The sequence below is a fragment of the Podarcis bocagei genome (assembly GCF_964188305.1).
Source record: "Podarcis bocagei genome assembly, chromosome: 8".
Classification (NCBI taxonomy): domain Eukaryota; kingdom Metazoa; phylum Chordata; class Lepidosauria; order Squamata; family Lacertidae; genus Podarcis; species Podarcis bocagei.
Genome location: NC_138133.1, coordinates 50,076,217 through 50,096,363, shown reverse-complemented (window position 1 = coordinate 50,096,363; position 20,147 = coordinate 50,076,217). Strand labels below are relative to the sequence as shown.

General features: G+C 42.7%; 1 protein-coding gene across 2 annotated transcripts in view; it reads right to left on the bottom strand.

Moving 5' to 3' along the window:
* Positions 1–231: 231 nt before the first annotated feature.
* The window catches only part of MEP1B (meprin A subunit beta), a 35,489-nt gene continuing 15,573 nt past the window's right edge, over positions 232–20,147 (bottom strand). For both annotated transcript variants that reach the window (XM_081206805.1, XM_081206804.1), the window contains exons 7-15: positions 19,813–19,991; positions 18,825–19,043; positions 16,153–16,305; positions 14,427–14,642; positions 13,171–13,608; positions 11,215–11,379; positions 10,076–10,208; positions 2,905–3,097; positions 232–1,460 (exon numbers count right to left, since the gene is read on the bottom strand). In XM_081206805.1, the coding sequence (XP_081062931.1) occupies positions 1,446–1,460; positions 2,905–3,097; positions 10,076–10,208; positions 11,215–11,379; positions 13,171–13,608; positions 14,427–14,642; positions 16,153–16,305; positions 18,825–19,043; positions 19,813–19,991 (1,711 nt within the window). In that variant the 3' untranslated portion in view covers positions 232–1,445. The remainder of the gene's footprint in view (positions 1,461–2,904; positions 3,098–10,075; positions 10,209–11,214; positions 11,380–13,170; positions 13,609–14,426; positions 14,643–16,152; positions 16,306–18,824; positions 19,044–19,812; positions 19,992–20,147) is intronic.

Here is a 20,147-nt window from a genome sequence, read left to right as displayed (position 1 = left end):
GCAATAACTATTAAAATAAAATGCAAAATCAGAAAGAGAGTTAGAAAACCATTAGTCGAGGTTGACAGAAGTCTTAGGCTGTGATAGCCAAAGGTTTGTTATGTTGTATAAGATGGGGTGTTATGTTTGGAAAACGTGATATTGAGATATAGATAGATGATAGATAGATAGATAGATAGATAGATAGATAGATAGATAGATAGATAGATGATAGATAGATATAGATATAGATATAGATATAGATATAGATATAGATATAGATATATATGAAGAAATGATATGCCAAAGATACGGTTTTCAGAGAATTCACATTAAAGCAACTGATTAAATTTCATATTTTAGCTAATAAGACTTACAGCCTATAGTTAAGATGATACATACATGTTTTTCTTCACTGGCACCTTTTAATACAATACATTCATGGCTGCAAGTATATTAAAGCTATTTTGGGTTTGATCTTTGACGGTAATGAGAGTTCTTTACAATGGGGACATTCAGTAGAGAAGATCCATCTCCTATTAATACATAGGAGCATACAAAGTTAATAGGGCATTGATGTTTTTATTATCCTTTGCTCATCATACTTGTACAACTCTGTTATGCAGTGTTAGCAAGATAATAAAGGCTAACCTCAGTAATACAACTCTTCTCCCCATTTTGTCTGATGGCGCCTACAATAAGCTACTTTTATCCTTGGGCACATTTTAACAACCTAATAAATAAAATTGGGAAGCTCCATCATTCAGTATATTGGAAGAAAGCAGGCAGGTTCTGTTATCCCCAAAGAGGTTTTGCTAATATTTTGCACAACTGATATAGCCATCGCCAGTGGAAATGCCCTAAACACATCTTAGAATTTCGGTTACCTCCCTAGAAGGGAGGTTAACAGCTTTTTATACCTTTGAGTTCACAAAGCAGCCAGGCAGTTGATGAGTTTTTCAGAAAAGGGCTGCCACTGAAGCATATGTGATTTTCCACCCACTTTCCCCCTTGAAATGCTATCGTGCCAAATCCCCAAACAATTTTTTGAACTCAGATGTTTAAAAGGCCATTTAAAGATTCTGGAGGGGAACCACCTGCAAAAGACACCCCTCTGGAAAAAAAAGTAGGACACATGTCTTCACTCTGGATCCATATTGGGAAGGGAAACCTCCCAGTTTTGTTTCATAAATTATGTGGTGGAAATAAAGAAATCTGACCACTTTGCTTATCCAGGAAATGTTCCATGCTAGAGAAATCCTTAAACTTGCACCATCTCAAAATTTAAAATATCACTTTTAGCTGCTTTATTGCATTGATTTAAACTCACACACAAATAATTTCCTTTCCCTTTTTTCCAGTAAGTAAAATGTCGGTTGGCAAAGGAGAAACTGTGCTGGACATGAAGTTATGAATAAGGTGTTCAAGTGAGGCCATCCATTTTGGTTTCCAAGCTTTCACTATCTTCAGAGAGGTGTTTTCTGTCAAGAGAGCAAAAGGCATCTTCTAAATAACTTGGATAGAGTACAATTATAGTGATTGCAAAATAAATATGGCCATCCTGCATAGAGCATAGTACATTGAACACATAGCATGAATCAAGCTCAGGTTAATATTCGCCAGCCTAAGTTTATCTTGCTTTTCCATACTCTTAGAAGGGAAATGGGGGTCTCAAATTGGAGTTCCTGTGCAGAATTTTAAATTTCAATGGAAGAGTAATTTATTTCAATTAAATCCTAGAAGTGGCATATAGCTTTTGTCTTGTTTTTAATGCAAAAGAATGGCTGTTTCCCCTAAAATCGTTTCATCCAAGAGGAGTTGCAAACCCAGAATGAGAAATATGATGTTTTTCAGCAGGCTAACATACTGCTGGCAAACTATCCAAAGTTGTATACTTTTGTTTCAAAACGGGTATAGAAACAGACATTTCTATGGCAAGATAGCTGATTGCCGCAGATGAGAAGTAAGGAGATGCAACTGCCATTTTGAATCTCTTTTTGGGGAGGCGAGGGGTGCAGTAAAACATATTATGGACTGCTACTTCTAAAATTATTTGATGCTGCTTTCATAAAATATATTCAAGGACTGGTAAGATAGTTTGAGAGAGCCTCAGTCTTTGAAACTTGTTTAGTTCTTATACAGTTTAATCACATTTTCAAGGTGCAGTCCTTGGGAGGGTAGCCCAGGGCACACAAGATTCTGTGACTCTGTCTTCACATGCCAACCAGGAGGTCTGCCTACATAGGCCTCTTCAATGCAGTTGCGGAAATTTCCAATGGCAGAAAGAGGGCAGGAAGTGTTTAGGTGCACACTGAGGCAAGTTTGGATCCCAAACCCTTCGCATTCCCGTGACATGCCACTGGAGGGGGGCGGGGGGAGTAGAGAAAGCCAATACTCCAGTTGGGGAACAAAATTTCATTTCTATTGCATCAATGGAGAGAAAAGCCCTTTTACCAAAAAAGGGGGGGGTGTCAATGAAGTTCAGTGGAACTTACTCACACATAGGTTTGTATAGGAATGAAGTCCAAAGAAAGGAGAAGATGGGGAGTAAATACATTTCCTTCCCACCTTCTACCCTGTGCAATGACCCTGGGAATCTGGTTGGTCTTCTGCCTCGGTTTCACCCTTCCTCACTTGGATTGCTGTGTCAAAAATGTAGCTGCCCAAATAAATGCCACACAATGCAGCATAAGCTAACAGAAGTTACTGGGGCTCGGTAGATAGTGCATCCAGAGTTGTGTTAGCCTCTGTGTGTGTTGGCAAAGGCCACACAACCTTTCATCACAAGTTCCCCTTATTTGTCACTAATTAGAATACGTTTGAGGGCAGACTAAGTATTGCACCTCACAATCTTACCTAGCAAGAAAACAGTTCAGTATTGCAAAGCCACCTAAAAGTTCGCACCACCGGAAGTGCAATACTTACATTTTGTAAACCCAGGCTTTCCATTTTTTTCCTATATTTCTTTTTAGTACAGCTGGTCGTTACAATGGTGATGATCAACATAACGGCAAATATAGACAGAGACGAGGCAACTGCTATCACAACTGTATCCTGTGTGGATCCCTTCTGCTCGCATTTTTCTCCCACATACCACCAATCTGCACCTACAGGGCATCTGCAAAGCATGGCAGTGGTTAAAACAAATTACAAACACAATTCAACATACCCCACCCCCACCCCCAAATGAAGCTCACAGGTCAGAAACCCCCCATTCTAAGCTAAATGGACCACAATATTTTTCACCCAGAAGTGAAGAACCTGTGGGTCCCCATAGCTGAAGTTACAAAACTGCACACAGTATCATGGAACTACAGAAAGGCATTTTTATACAGCGGTACCTCTGGTTGCGAACGGGATCTGTTCTGGAGGCCCGTTCGCAACATGAAAAGCCCGCAACCTGAAGCGCCGTATCTGCACAGGTGCGCAGCGCAATTTGGTGTTTGTGCACATGTGCAAAGCGCAATTTAGCGCTCCTGTGCATGCACGAGTGGCAAAACCCAGAAGTAACCCTTTCCGGTACTTCCGGGTCGCCGTGGGACACAACCTGAAAAAACGTAACATGAAGCAAACGTAACATGAGGTATGACTGTATTGGCTGCTGGAATGTTCAGTCTAGCTTTAAATACGGACCACAGAATGTGCTCTCCACCATGAGCCCAGCACATCTTTCCTGGTGAATTAGGTAAAGGTCAAGGTCCCCCTGCCCGTACGGGCCAGTCTTGCCAGAGTCTAGGGTTGTGCGCTCATCTCACTCTAGAGGCCGGGAGCCAGCGCTGTCCGCAGACACTTCCGGGTCACGTGGCCAGCGTGACAAGCTGCATCTGGCGAGCCAGCGCAGCACACAGAACGCCGTTTACCTTCCCGCTGGTAAGCGGTCCCTATTTATCTACTTGCACCCGGGGGTGCTTTCGAACTGCTAGGTTGGCAGGCACTGGGACTGTACGACGGGAGCGCACCCCGCCGCGGGGATTCGAACCGCCGACCTTCTGATCAGCAAGTCCTAGGCGCTGAGGTTTTACCCACAGCGCCACCCGCGTCCTCCTGGTGAATTAGCACTCATATATTAGTGTATGTATGTGAGGTTAGGATCCATAAGTGTCAACTTTCAGATTTGAAAATAAGGGATCAGCAGCCTCACCTGTCCCGGGGACAGTCTACGGAATATCTAACAATCCGGGATAGCAGCGGGAAATGGTGCTGGAATAAGGGAATTTCCCGCAAAAAAAGGGAAGGTAGATAGCTATGTTGGGATCTCCTTGTTGGTTTCTGCTTTCCTTCACTGTGCAGCGAAAGGGCTTGTCACGAGACAGGTGTTTACATTCCACAGTCTGTACTGTTGGAGTTTCTCACGGGAAAGGGAGGCTGGATGTGACGTACACTGGTTTCCTGTTTTTCACTGTGTGATTCTCTCCGAGCTGTCGAGGAGAGAGGATGCATTTTCTGCTCCGGCAGAGGCAAGATGTCTTTCTGTAATATACCAGCTTTGAACTGTAAATAAAGCAATATAGAGTATGCAGCACGTACTCCTCATCCTTCCGCTGGGCACGGGACTCTGCTTTAAACCAACACGTGGTTATGGGCCCAGAAGTCGAATCAGAGTGCCGGCAAAGGATCGGAATGCAGAGGGACAGATCGGAACGGAATCTGCTCTGCGCGTAAAAGTGATCGATGAGGTATGTGCTACTGCTCCGGGCAGCCTGCCAGCTTCTAGTTAATGGCTTTATGGCTGGACTTTGAACTTTTAAAGCCGTTTTTGCCGGGAATAGGCAAAAGGCTCCCAGGCTCAAGTTACTATGCTGGGGAAATCGAAAGTAACTTTTAAGTGCGCTTTTGGAATAAAGCAGCTGCAGCAGTGACGCAGCAAGATTTAAAGCAGCATATATGACGCTGAAGGCTAATGCCAGAGTCATGATAGCCCTTCAGGATGCTTGTGGGATTCCTAAGCTCAACAAGAAAAATTATGCTGACTGGGTTCTGTATGCAGAGGCAATTCTGCGGAAAGAGGGTTTGTTTGAGGTGATTACAGAAACCCCCCCAGTTCCAATTACAGATGCATGGGAAGCTAAGGATTCCAAAGCAAGGGGAACTCTTACATTGATAGTATCCCCAGAAGAGCTCTGTCTATTGCGTGATAAGACCTCAGCCAGAGAAATTTGGGACGCTTTGAGAGAGGCTCACTTAAGGACAGAAGCTGGATCTACTATGTTTTACTTTAACAAGCTGCATAATATGGCTCTTGCTGAAGGTGGAGATGTGCGTTTACATCTGATGGAGATGCAAAATCTGAGACATGAGCTGCAACAGAGAGGACTCAACTTTCCAGAGGCTGTGTGTTCTTTCATGATACTACAATCTTTGGGTTCAGGTTGGGAGTCTGTTGCAACCCAGATTGCTGTGCAGCCAACCGCTCAGCTGACAGTGGACTATGTAACTGCTGTGATATTGAATGAAGCAGATCGCCGGGGTGCTAGCTGCATGGCCAAGGGGGAGTCTTCACAGACGTCATCCCTTAGTGCAGTGGAACCACCAGATGGCGCCAAAGCTTTGAAGGCAGTGAAATGCTACTCTTGTGGACGTCTAGGCCATATGAAGAGGGAATGCAGATATCCCAGGGCCAAGACAGAGCAGTGCAGCGAAAGCTCATCGCGTGGAAAAGGCCGAGGCAAAGGCAAAGGTCCGGTGTCTAGGACAACGCAGCACAAGGCTATGGTTTCACGCTTCACTCCAAAGGTTGCAGAGGTCCAGAAGACGTCTAGATCTTTCTTCGTTGTTGATTCAGCGGCAACCCACCATATGTGCAACGATAAAAGACTGTTTGTGTCTTTTACACCGCAGGAAGGTGTGATTCACCAGGCGTATGACCACACTATTCCCAGTAAAGGTTACGGAACTGTTGTTCTTCACAGTTTGGACTTATCGATACAGAATGTGCTTTACGTGCCAGACGCCAAACATAATCTGCTCAGCGTTGGACAGCTGAATGAGCGGAACATTGACGTGTCCTTCAAGAACAAGAAGTGCATCATCACAAAGAAAAATGATTATGTATTGCATGCTGAATATGTTGATCGTTTATTTGTTTTGTATTATGATGATGTTGAAAAGGATGACACTTGTTGCATTGCAGGTTCTAACAAAAGTTTGCATGCAGAATGTATTCATGATTTTCATAGAAAATTTGGTCATTTGCATTTTGAGGCAGTATCTAAAATGCCTGCCTTGGTTGAAGGTATGACTATTAAACCCTGCAGGTACCACATGAAGTGCAAAGCATGCGCAGCAAACAAGGTGAAAATGGCTGCGAAAGGTAAGGTGTCTAGTAGGCAAGCTACAGAACCATACCAGGTTGTTCATGCTGATTTGGTTGGACCACTATCGCCCTCTTTGGGTGGAAATAGGTACTTCATGGTTCTCATTGATGCATTTTCCAGGTATATTTTTGTGTACAATCTCAAGCAGAAATCAGAGGCTTTTCCTAGGTTCAAGGAATTCTGTGCTTGGTTGGAAAATGTGCATGGTAAGAAGATAAAGACTCTTTTCAGTGATCGCGGGGGAGAATTCACTTCTCAGCAGTTTGAAGCTTTTCTGACTGAGAAAGGAATTCAACACGATTTGTCTAGTCCTCGCTCGCCATGGCAGAATGGACTTGCGGAACGGGCAAATCAGACATTGCTTCAAGGGTTAAAAACCTTGCTGCATGATGCCAATCTTCCAGAGAGTTATTGGGCCGAATCTCTCTCGTGTTTTGTTTACAGTTGCAATCGCAGGTTATCTTCAGCGATTGGTTGTACCCCCTATGAGAAGATGTTTGGCAAGAAGCCATACATCAAACACATGAAAATTTTTGGTTCTGACGTGGGTTCGCTCACCACAAAACTCCAAGTTAGACAAGCGTGGATTGCATGGTATCTTTCTAGGTTATCAGAAAGGGTCTTACAGAATAATGATGACTGACTCTAAGACAATTAAGCTCACGAGAAGTGTTGAGTACAATGCAAAGTGGGGGGAGAATGTGGGAATTTTCCAATGTTATCCTGATGACAGTGATGAGACTGAGGATAGTCAAAAGCAACCACAACAACCCACTGATGAAGGTTCTGAGTCTGAATCTGAAACTGAATCGGGTGATTCAGAGGATTTCAAGAGTGCGAAAGCCTCTATGCGACCCTCTGAAAGCTCTGATCAAGAATTGGAGGAACCATTGTTCACAATAGGTCGTTTTTCTCCTAAGAAGGAAGAGGAGAGTGTTGAAGACTTAAGGCTAATTCGTAGGTCACAGAGAGCCACAAAAGGCAAACCTCCAAAGAGATTTGCTGATGAGTTTGCTACGATAGCAGTAACAGCTGTTAAAAGCTCCAAGAAGGTATTTGAACCTTCAAGTTTCCAAGAAATCCAGGGTTTGGATTCAAAGGAAGCTGAGCCATGGTTAAATGCCATGAAGGCTGAGCTTGATTCCTTAGAAAGGAACAAAACATGGGAGCTAGTTCCAGTAGTTCCAGGAATGAAACTGCTTGGAAGCAAATGGGTCTTCAAAGCGAAGACAGATCAAAATGGCAAGATAGTCAGACACAAAGCCAGACTGGTAGCCAAAGGTTTTGCGCAGGTACCAGGTGAAGACTATCACGAGACCTACTCACCCACAGTGAGATATGAGAGCATTAGGCTTATGCTCAAGCTAGCTGCAGAGGAAAATCTACACATTAGTCACCATGATATTAATACAGCTTTTCTGTACGGATCTCTAGATGAATCACTTTATATGCTTCCACCTGATGGCGTACAGGTAAAACAGGGATTTGTTTGTGCTCTGAAGAAATCCCTTTATGGTCTCAAACAAAGTGCACGGTGTTGGCACACAAAACTCACTGAAGTATTGTTTTCTCTAGGTTTTCAGCAAGGGAAAGCTGATCCATGTGTATTTGTCAAAGAGGAGGGGCAAAAGAAACTGTACTGTTTGTTTTATGTTGATGATTTGTTATTCTTTTGGAAAGATGTCGCAATGTACAAGAACGCCCTAGCTCAACTGAAAGAGCACTTTGACATGAAAGATCTTGGTGAGGTAAACAACTACCTATCTCTGGAAATAGAGAGAGATCAAGATGGTAACATTCTAGTACACCAGTCACGGAAAATTGCTGATGTGTTAAGCAAACTAAACCTGATGGATGCTAACCCTGTAGACACACCGATGACAACAGGTTATCAGGTAGATGACACTGAAGAAGCATTTTCTGACACTACACTGTACAGAAGTGTGCTAGGCAAGCTAAACTTCATTGCCAGATGTTCAAGACCAGACATTGCTGTTAGCTGTAATTTGCTAAGCAGACAAGTCAACAATCCTAGTGTCAAGGATTGGAAAGCTCTAAAACGCATAGTGCGGTATTTGAAAGGCACTATGCATTACAGACTGAGACTTAACAATCAGAAGTCTGGTGGTCTTGAGATATTTGCAGATGCAAGTTTTGGAAGTGACACTACAGACAGGAAAAGTACGTCTGGAGTTTGCTACATGTACAATCAGGGTCTGTTTGATTGGTCATGCAAGAAGCAAACAACAGTTAGCTTAAGTACTTGTGAAGCTGAACTGAATGCACTGTCTTATTCACTTAAGGATTGTGAATGGTTAGTACAATTGTGCAAAGATATGAAAATTCCTGTCAAATGTCCAATCCAGGTTTACCAGGACAACAAAGCATGTTTGGCTTTGCTGAAGTCTGAAGGTTGTAAGCAAAGCACGAAGCACTTGCAATTAAAGTTGCAGCATGCTAGGGAATGTATTCAGAAGGGACTCGTAACGGTGTCCTATATGCCAGGTAATGAAATTCCTGCTGATGTATTGTCCAAGATTGTATCAAGGGATCAACACTGTACCTATGTGCAGAAGTTGGGTTTGTACTGATATTGTACGAACACGCTGCCCAGTGATGTTCACAGAAAGGGGGAGGATGTTGGTTTCTGCTTTCCTTCACTGTGCAGCGAAAGGGCTTGTCACGAGACAGGTGTTTACATTCCACAGTCTGTACTGTTGGAGTTTCTCACGGGAAAGGGAGGCTGGATGTGACGTACACTGGTTTCCTGTTTTTCACTGTGTGATTCTCTCCGAGCTGTCGAGGAGAGAGGATGCATTTTCTGCTCCGGCAGAGGCAAGATGTCTTTCTGTAATATACCAGCTTTGAACTGTAAATAAAGCAATATAGAGTATGCAGCACGTACTCCTCATCCTTCCGCTGGGCACGGGACTCTGCTTTAAACCAACACTCCTATCCTACCTGGCATCTCCTTGTGTTGGCATGCACTGCCTGTTGGTGTATAACCCAGTTAAGCATGCTTAAAGCCTGTCTAATTTCTGGGAACTGTAGGGGAAAAATACATAGGCATTCCTTCCAAGCCCATACTGGATGGAGGGAGAAGCTGGCAAAAACAGATGAGCATGGAGGCCTAAAAAAAGTTAACCTCCATGCAACAAACCCACAGACACAAACCTGGACTGAATACCGTTAGTAAAGGTAAAGGGACCCCTGACCATTAGGTCCAGTCGTGACCGACTCTGGGGTTGCGGCGCTCATCTCGCTTTATTGGCCGAGGGAGCCGGCATTTGTCTGCAGACAGCTTCTGGGTCATGTGGCCAGCATGACTAAGCCGCTTCTGGCGAACCAGAGCAGCACACGGAAATAGCGGTACCTATTTATCTACTTGCACTTTGACGTGCTTTCGAACTGCTAGGTTGGCAGGAGCAGGGACCGAACAACGGGAGCTCACCCCATCGCGGGGATTCGAACCACCAACCTTCTGATCGGCAAGTCCTAGGCTCTGTGGTTTAACCCGCAGCGCCACCCGCTGTGTACCCTTGAATACCGTCACTTGTTGTTAAAAACAGCTAAAGGAACATAGCAGATTATTAGTGACAAATGTGGAATGTGCACAACTGAAGTTCAGTTCTAAATATCCTCTGTGGGAGTACTGCAAGATGAAGATCTCGGGTTCTCCCACCCCCACTTCACACTGGATTTTAAAAATAAAAGATTGCTAAACACGATGCCTCCCTAGAAGGAATTCCACAATGATGAACACTTAAGAAGACATTGCTTACCTGCAAACAGGCTTCCCCTCTTCAAGAATGCAGATTCCACCATTTTGACAACCATAGGCCTCACACACACTAGTGGCTGTAGTTGGAGTGATGGCTGTAGAATTTGGCTGAGTTGATATTAAATGTGATATATCTGAGGTGAATAAATGAGGCAAAACATAAATTCTTGCAGCTTAACCAATACATCTTAAAGTATTTGGTGCTATTAATTTTATTAAATTAGGTTTGGGGCTCAGAGGTTTAGAGATCTTTTGTTTATAAGCTTAATGGCAAAGGAACAATCCTTTTCCTGTTATAAAACAATTTGAAATTAACTAACTATGAGTGATGTATAACTGCTTTTTGGAATAAATGTTAACCTGTGATTTTTGCTTAGATACATAAAGGTGTAATACAGAATAATACTTCAGCATTATGAAAATGGGTTGCAGCAAATGTCACATGCTCCATCCTTCTTCTCTGGAGCAGCCATGAGGAAGAGTTGGAAAGCTTCCAGTTTTAAACTAGTCACATTATGCCTGAATCCAGATAAACTGTCATGTGTCTCAACTATGGCTAGTCAGAAAAAGGCACCTCTAAACCTTTGTTTATGCAGTTGGTTTCTTAAAATAAAGGATAGTAAATATTAACTACAGTTTGGGGTTTGGAAGTAACACTGTGTTTAATTGAAAAGTGAAAGCTTCTAAACTTCTCACAGCTGCTCAGAGGAAGGAGAGGGGAGACACTGAATGTTTAAGTCCCAGCCTTGCCCAGGTTCATTGACAAATGGCCTCTGAGCAGCTATATCAGTTAAACTAGAGAAATATTACAAAAGTTGCAAGTTCCAATATGTGGCAGCTGCCATAAAGGTTGATCCATTTGCCTTTCGTAAAAATTAACGCCTCCAGATGTTGGAACTCTGCATATTCAAATGACTGCCTGTCTAAGCAGCTCAGCATACATTTTGCAAAACATTTCAACCAGTAGCCATCAGCAGATTCATAAGCAATCAGGGCCCACCTTCTAGCCTCAACTCTTAAGTGTGAGAGAAGAAAATATGCAGAACTATTTGTTTTAGGGAGACTCCCATTGACTATCATGGGATTACTTCTGCTGAATCTTTGATACTAACAATATCACTCATAGCAAAACCCACATACCTTCCACTGTTGTAAGAATGAAAATACTATCCTCTTTAACAAACTCACGACTTTCAAGCCTTTGTTGTGTTATAAAGGAACTGAATTCAGTTGCAGGACCTCTCATGAATTCAGTGCCATTAGGAAAAGTAGCGACTATTCCTACGTTGTCTGGTCTATCATATACTGTGAAAGAAGAAAAAATTAGTAAAGCTAATATTTTTGGTAGAAAAGGGGTTCAGCAAAATATGAAATGATACTAACTATATACCTTTTTTCCAGCAAAATAAGAAAGAAAAAAAGAATGACTCAAGATTCTTGTGTAAGCAGGAAGACAATGTGACTCAATTCACTCTTGTAGGCTGTGAACATCAAGACACAATGACTATCTAAGCTGGGCTGTCACTTCCAACTGGGGCAGGAAAACTATGTAGCCTGGGCAATACTAAAAAGTCCAAAGATAACCTTCTGAATGGGCACTGGCTGTGAGGATTTCCACCGAATCCACAGCTGCACAAAAAAGTTGCCAACCTCTAAAAACATTTCAGTTCCAACCCACTAGGTCTACTGCTTGAAGACCACAAAACATTTGGAGAGGGAAGGTTTGGCATCTCCATTATTCATCTTCCTGTTCCAGAGGGTCCCTCTACTGTCATCATTACCCAATTGGCTTTGTCTTGAGTCTCAGAGGAGCAATTCAAACAATAGACTGTAAGCGTCCTTATTGCCCACTGTTGATCTCTTACTGCCATTTTTATCTCATCCTAAGGAGCAACCTAGCAGTTCAAAAGCACATCAAAGTGCAAGTAGATAAATAAGTACCGCTCTGGAGGGGAAGGTAAACAGCGTTTCCGTGCGCTGTTCTGGTTTCGCCAGAAGCGACTTAGTCATGCTGGCCAATGACCTGTAAAAACTGTCTGCGGACAAACGTTGGCTCCCTCGGCCAGCAAAGCGAGATGAGAGCTGCAACCCCAGAGGAGTTCACAACTGGACTTAACTGTCAGGGGTCCCTTACCTTTAAGGAGCAAGTGGAGGCCCTCCAGATACTGAGGCCCAAAGGAACCATTGGCCAGCTTTGAACAAAATGGAAAAAACCTGGATATCTCACGTTTTGTGTTTTAAAAACAAAATGTTTTGCTATCAATGTCCAGAGACTCTTCAGTCCTACAATAACTGCACCCTGCTGCAGATAAGTATATGTGAAAGGAAATGTAGTGCAGAGTAGGGAAATGCTGGCTTTATGTAATCCTGCCTTACCTTGTCCCCACCCATCACCATTAAGGTCTAGACCAGTGAGGTTATTATTACTGGCATCTCACAAATATACTTGATTTATGCCAGAGGTGGCCTCCACATGTAGACTACAACTCCCATGAGTGCACTTATACTGAGGAGTCAACACACATGCCTTTGCTACCTCAGGGGAAATAAAGGATTTTTACTACTTTTCAAGGAATGGAGCTGAAAGAGGAATGTGAATTCCATGAGGGAAGAAAAATGAACTGGAGAGCAAAAAGTTTACCAGAGGATTATGGAACACATATATATTAAAAAATAAAGAGTGGAGAATGATGACAGCCACTATATACCATATTTTCCCATGTATAACATGCCCCCTATTTTGGGGGACTCAAAATTAAGAAAATGGGAGGGGAAGAGATTGCCCCCGTGTATAAGACTACCCCCCCTTTTTAACATTATTTTTTAGTAAAAAAAACCAAACACCTAGTCTTATACACGAAAAAGTACGGTATTTCACAGTGTCTACACAAGGAGGTAATCAGCTCAACTTTTTTTTAATATAGATTATTTTGTTTTGCGTTATCTGGTCTGGGGGCAGTTTCTCATGCACCTTAGGAATTTTAATACACTACTGTTGGTGAAAGAGAGAGAAATTTTAAGGCATTATTGAAGCATATATATATATATATATATAACCATAACCATTAGGGTAAACTGATCCAAGTATTAACCTACCTAGGTGGCTTGGGTCTGTAGTTATACTCCTTTGATTTGACATACGTTGGCGGATGTCTGGATGTTGATCAAGCAGAAGCACTGTAGCTTGTTGCCATGCACAAGGCCACTGCAACCGGTCATCATTTGCACCAGAGATCAAGTGCAAATGTATGTGTAAATTAAATGAACTGGTGGGGAGCAAACCAATCTGAAATGCATACCCTTTGGGAGAGTAAAAGGGTGGACTATATTGTATTGTAGCACTTGAAACCACCTGAGTGAAATTTCTTATATGCCAAACATGGTGAGGGCACTGAGTTTCTGACAGGTTGATATCATCAATGGAAAGGCCTCCATTAGATGCATCGGATCCTTTTATGCCTTCAAATACTACTCGGAATTTACTTGCAACATTTAAAGACACATGGTGTAACTCCCAGTAGCCTGCAGGTGAACCTGGAAAAGAATGATGAGGTGCATTATATTGACAACATATTTCAATGTTAAACAAACAGATTTTCACATTCCCCATGAAATTTAAAAGGGGTTAAGTGTTGAACAGTTCATTTAGTCATTCATATTTGTGCACTTGAGTTTTATGCAGGACCTATCCTTAAAGACTTTTCAGTGCTTCCCCTGATGCAGACTCTCCTGATTGTGATGGATCACAGGAAACATCACTTCACTCCCTACTGTCTACTGGCCAGATCTCAATCTACTGCTTTTTAAATGTAATATGTTTAACAGTTTAGGCTCAAAATACAATTTAAAAGTCCATCACTACAGTGCCACATTATAATTTCAGATCAAGACTTCCATGGATCAATACGGGCCTCCTTTTTGTGGGGCAGGGGCAAGAGAAATCCATTAAAAACACTACGGAGAACCCAGACCAAAGAATAAAATACCTGTGGTCTCAGAACTTTTCTTGTCAAATGTGAAATATTAAACTCTAGCCTAGTCCTCACCAGCATAGTAAACTGGTGTCTGGTCTTTACAGCTTCAAACTCTACATTTTTTAATTGACCTCCATTAAAAAAAAAACACCTCCACATCAAAAACTTGATGTTATGGAATGAGGAATGTGGCTTAATCTTCTCTCTGTCACGCTAGCCTTCTATACAGAGGAACTTTTTGTTATTTTTTAACGGAGGAGCCTGCAATAATTTGAGCCCCCACCTGCAGTCTAAAGTGATACAGAGCAGGCACAGATTTACTGCCCCAGTGTTAACTAGAACAAGAGCATATACATACTAAAAATAATGCTTTCATACCTTGTATCGTTTTCACAAGCCTTTGGGTACCATTGGGGCTTGCATCAGTGTATTCCTTGACTAAAACATTCAGCTGATCACTTTCACTTCCGCTGTTGTAATAATAGAATTGTAGGCACTGGAAACCTCTCTTGGGATATAGAAATCGGCTCTCTAAAACCGCTCGATCTGACACACTTCCAGCACTGGTGTTAAAATGCATAAAGTAGCCAGTCTCTGTCAAGGAGAAAGAGAGAGAGGAGGGAAACTTTTAGAACTTCTTCACCCTCCATACACTGGCATGGAACCCCCTGGAACTGTTGATGCTTAATGTCCCTCAGCCAAAGCAACATTTTACCATCTAGTGATTGGCTACAGTGAACCCTAAAATTTTGAGTGCACTTTAGAGAAAGCACGGGTGCACATCACCCCAATCTCTGAGCAGTGTGAGATTCCAGGGTTCCTGGCGCTTACTCAGGGTTCGTGTTTCCTTCAGAATGTGGCACAATGGAGACTCTGGTGTCTTTATGATGTATGGCTTATTTACACATATATGCAACCTGAGCCTACAATGGAGGGGTTCACGGGATTAACACCACAAGAGGGCCTTGCTTCTCCCATAGCTGCAGCCTTGGATTCAAACAGGAATCAAACATTGCTGTCTCTCTCTGTCTTCCCAGCTTGCTGGTTTGCTTCTAGCTCACATCACTCTGTCTCAACTCTGGTTTTGTCTTTCTAACCAGCTGTGATTTGGGGGATAGGCCCCACCCATTTGCCATCTCGCACAGATCCACTTCCTTTGTTACCTTAGAAGCCCAGAACTTAGTGAGTCTCCTGAGCCCTGTCCAGGTGTGTTTGTTTTGCTGGCAGACAAACTGGCTAAGTTTTAGAGTTTCTACTTGGGTGTCTGTTCTTGCACCTTTGAACTGTAGCTGATTCTTGTGTGGTAAGTGCAGAAGCACAAATTCCTGCTCTGTGTGCTCTTTTTCTGCACTCCCAGTTCCATCAGACTCTGCCTAGCAAAGCCTTGCTGGAAAGAGGCAAGTCTTTTTCAGTCTTCTTTCTGGATTTATGCTAAGCATTCCCCACTTCTCCTTCCTGCTGTTAGGACAGGAAGGAAAGGAATAACCCCCTCTTCACCTTGCTGCCTTCTTCTTATCCATTTTCCAACTTCTACTTTTCCATTCTCCTCCCATGCAAAATGAAACATCACTGTGCAACTTCCTTGGCCTGCCATAGTTTCACACACACCTCTCCTCCAGAACAACTTTCAGAATTAAATTACCATTTTCAAATACTTTTAAAAATAAATCCCCAATTCTTGAAAAACTCTAGTCTTGCCTCTGTTGCTCCCCTGTGTATCTTATGAGGGCACTTCACTATCCAGGCTCCAACCCACATTTATGCATGTTGTTCGCCAGCATATTTTGGTAAACATTCTAGTTTATGGAACAGCTCTACGGAAGGGGCAACATCCTGTCTTCCCACAAGAACCAAGGTCACAGTGGGAAATGGCTCCCCCAGCCATTCAAGTTCTGAAAACAGCTTAATTCCCTTAACATGGAAAAGTAGGTTGCAGACATGTATAGAGATACGACTTGAAATAATACGGTAAACATTCTAATTATCTAACAGGCTTGGTTAACAACGCAATAGCAATTTATCAGCAAGTTAGTGAGGTTATGAAGATCAGATACATCCACAGAAAATACTTATCTAAGAGATAAGAATAATTGCTGTACATTACCTTGGCAGATTCCAACATAGGTGTGATCCGTTTGTGGTCCACTAGGAACCTGGGTTATGCGCTGCCAGTCAGCATTATCTTCTGTACTTTGAATCATGCCACACACGTTTTCAAATTCAAAACTGCACGTCTCCATAAAGCTTAAAGATGAAGCTACCAGCATTAAAAAAACAGAGCAGATACAGTGTTTGTTTACTTTAGTGGGACTATTCAGTCAACTGCATCAGGAAATATTTTGGACCCAACTAGATATGCCATCAGGAGATCTGTGACTCATTTGTACTTTTAAAATACAAAAGCTGCTGTAAACAGTGGCGAAGTAAACAGAGTCAAGGAGCCTGCAGGTGAGATGGCTAAACCCTTTTCCATCTCACTTTTTTCCTAATCTATATCCCCACCAGCTGCTAGCTGCCTTGTGGGAGGAAACCTGTCTGTCTGGTATTGTTTTACCTCTAGTAGACAAAACAGTTTTGGCATGAATGGCATGAGAGAAAGGTTAATCTCCCCTAGGACCATTGTTCCATATAATTCTCAACCTTCACCCGGCAACTGCTGTTAAACTTTTTTTTTTTAAGTGGGAAATCCAATTACAGATCTTCTCATATCTCAATTAGTTAGAAAAACCACAATGTCAAAAGAACCAAACTGTGTTCTAACTCAAGGTGGGTTCACATCACAGAGAAGTTTCTGTTTTTCTGTGCATTTTAGTGCCCCCCCAGCTGTTCACAACAGCATGGCTTCTTTAGTATCTGATTCACATCTGTTGGGGGGGGGGGTGTTGACAGGCAGGGATGTCTTTATAGTATGCAAAGGTTTTCACACCTTGGCTAGAGATAAATTAGGAATGGCCTGAGGACTCTGATTGCTGGTTTGGGAAATAACACATCAAACAGTAGTATTTTATAACAAAGAACAGGAGATATACGCATTTTGCATGTTGTCATGTGAACACGGATTTAAAACCCAGTACTACACATGCCATGAAAGCAGGGTAACTGAAAGTGTGAACACAGCCTCAGTCACTCTATGATCAATCAGTGCTATTAGCTGAATCCATAAACCACTTCAAGTAGAAGTAAATGAGTTTCATTTTAAAAGAAAATAAATAAGCTGGCTTGTTTTATAGAATGAGCAGTATCCTTCTTTCACTACTAGGAAAATCAAAAGGACCTTTAAAGGGCAGATTTTGCACACTCAGCAATTTAGGGTGTGGGTGTGTGTATATATGAAAGAGTCGGGTGGCACCTTAAAGACATACACCTGTATTATGGCATTATGGCATGTGTTTTAGTGGACCACATTCCTAACTGAATTGGATGTAAGTATAATCAAATGACCATATAATGACCATCAGGCCACTTATACTGCTTTTTCAGCCTTAATTTTTTCTTCTTCCTTTGTTTAGCATCCTACCTGAGGAAGCAGCTGCTTCATGCAGAATCAGACCATTGGTCCATCTGGGTCAGGTGTAGTCAGTGCAGCACCTTTCAGTTATTGTTGCACTAGAATTCCTATCAGCTACGGTTGCCATATTTCAAACAGTGAAAAGTTGTTGAACTTTTTTTTTTTAGTTTTGCCCAAAGTTGTTGAGGTTTTTTGGGCAAAATCACTTTAATAAATGCAAAAAATGGCACTGCCAACATGAGCACCACCCAGACACTGCTGCTGACAGTGTCCAGGGAAATCCAGAAGCATGAGAACCTTATATCAGCCTCAGTCACATCAGGCAATCCCAAACAAACAATCCTGTGATCCTTTGCAGCGCTGGTTTCAGTTCAAACCACCAAAGCACAGGGAAACTTATGCTTACAGCACATCCCACTCTGGGGTCTGCTGTAAGTGCAGATCCCAGCCAGCTTGCTGTAAGCACCAATCAGCCAAGTGGCATATACAGGCAGTCTGCTAGGGGTAGGCATTGCTTGCGCTAGAGAGTTCCTGACTAAGAGTACAGTCAATCCCAGCCACCTTGCCATAACCGCCAATCTACAGCCCTTACAGGAAGCCAGCTGGAATCAGTTTGTGCTTCTGAGCTGGTAAGTGCTAACAGGAAGTTAGCTAAGGCACCCATTTGTTTTCTGGCAGCTAATTCTCCACCTCCTCAAACCTGACATCACAAATTATGTCAGGTGTGGACAGGTGGGTGTGCTTTGGGGAGAAATGGCACTGGAAACCCAATGGGGACATGTGCTGGGCCTAATTGGGTCCTTGGGCTGGAGGTTCCTCACCCCTGTCTCAGATGCTAGTGGGGAATTTATTTGCAACTATAAAGCTACTGTATTCCCAGGCAAAAGGCCAGATTTAACTAACAGGCACTGCTAGTGGAAGCCTGTGCAAGCACTTCTGCTAGCACCAGAGGACTCTTCCCCTCTCCTCCCCTTGTGTGCCCCCAAAATTGGCTCAGGGGGAGGGTTGGGAGGAGAGGAGAGATTGCTCCACCAGCGCAAGCATCTCTGGCTGCCAGATGGAACAATCAGAAGAGGGCAACACTGAATTCGTCCCAAAGTAAAGTTCAGAAATGAAACCTAAGCAAACAAATCATAGAATTGTAGAGTTGGAAGGTACCCTGAGGGTCATCTAGTCCAACCCACTGCAATGCAGGAATCTCAGCTAAAGCACCCATGACAGATGGCTAAAGGAGGCTGAAAAGATATGACAGGGTTTCACACACTTACTGCAGTTGTAGAGTCGACTCAGCTTCCGGATATCATATTCACTGAAATCCATGCGCTGTCCAATCACATCAATGAAGGCTGGTATATTTGTTACTATTGTTGGTTCTGTTCCATTCCTGAAGGCATTTTTACTGTAGTGCATTACAGAGTTATAGTCATATGGGACATTAAGGAAGTCAGATCTTTTATCATCATATTTGTTGAAGTTTCCTTCCTTACCTGAAAGAAGCAGAAGAACTTACCACGGTGACTTATACAGATCACAATCCAGCCAAAGGTAAGCCCTTTTCAGTCCCACTGGTTTAGGTTACAGATAAGCACACTCTTCAATATCTCTCCCATTGCAATGTAACAAATTTATAATTTATGTGCTTAGCCTGCTGTCCCATCGCTTCTTCTTTGAATTCCAAGTATATCATACAGAACCACAGAGTATTTATTTATTATAGTAGTACCCAATTTACAATGCTTTGCAAGCAGAAAGTAATGAGAGAGACTCGATGCAGCAGGCATACACAGAATTCCAAATAAGTCAAGCTTCTTGGTAAAAGGAGAGGGGTCAGGTGTAAGGTACATGTACAAAGAAACAGAAGTTTCCTGTTTTAAAGAGAAAGGGGAGTTTCTAGCTGGAGCATGGTGAAATTGGAGGTGCAGCCTGGAAGTAGATCAAGATGCAATTGGGGGAAGATCACTGTAGAAGAGCCCTGTTTGCCTTCACTCATGCTCTGCTCACATATTGAGAAGTAAAGCAAATATTCTAAAGGTGCCACAAGTGTGTGTGCCGTCACCCAAAGGGAAACCTAAAGCTGGCAGTACTGCCCCTTGAACTTTTCCCTGCTTGGAGGAGCAGGGAGTATATAACAATGCATCAAATTTTAGACATTGCCATCCAAGTCAGAAAGATTTAATGAGATTCAAGTTGAATGACAAGCTGTACAGATGAAATCTATCACTGGTTTTAAATTAAAAGGAAGGTAAATTAGCTTACCCTCCTGAATTCTGTCTCGCATTATTGTGACATAATCATCTCGATCAGATCGTGACTGTTCATGCCAGAATCCCAGTGCATGAAGGAATTCATGCTCAATCGTCCCAATCCTGTCACAGTTGGCTCCTATGGAGAGTTCTTGCCTCCCTTTTCGGCGGTTTCCCACAGAGGACCAGCAACTGACAAAAAATGCAAGAGTGTTCAAAATCTGTGCTGTATACAATCTGGCCCTAGTCTAATTATCCATCAAAGGGTTCACTCAGAGGAAACCCTTTTCACTTGGTCACACTAATTCTGCAAGGCAGAACTTGCAGAGACATTGCTTCTGTCCAGAT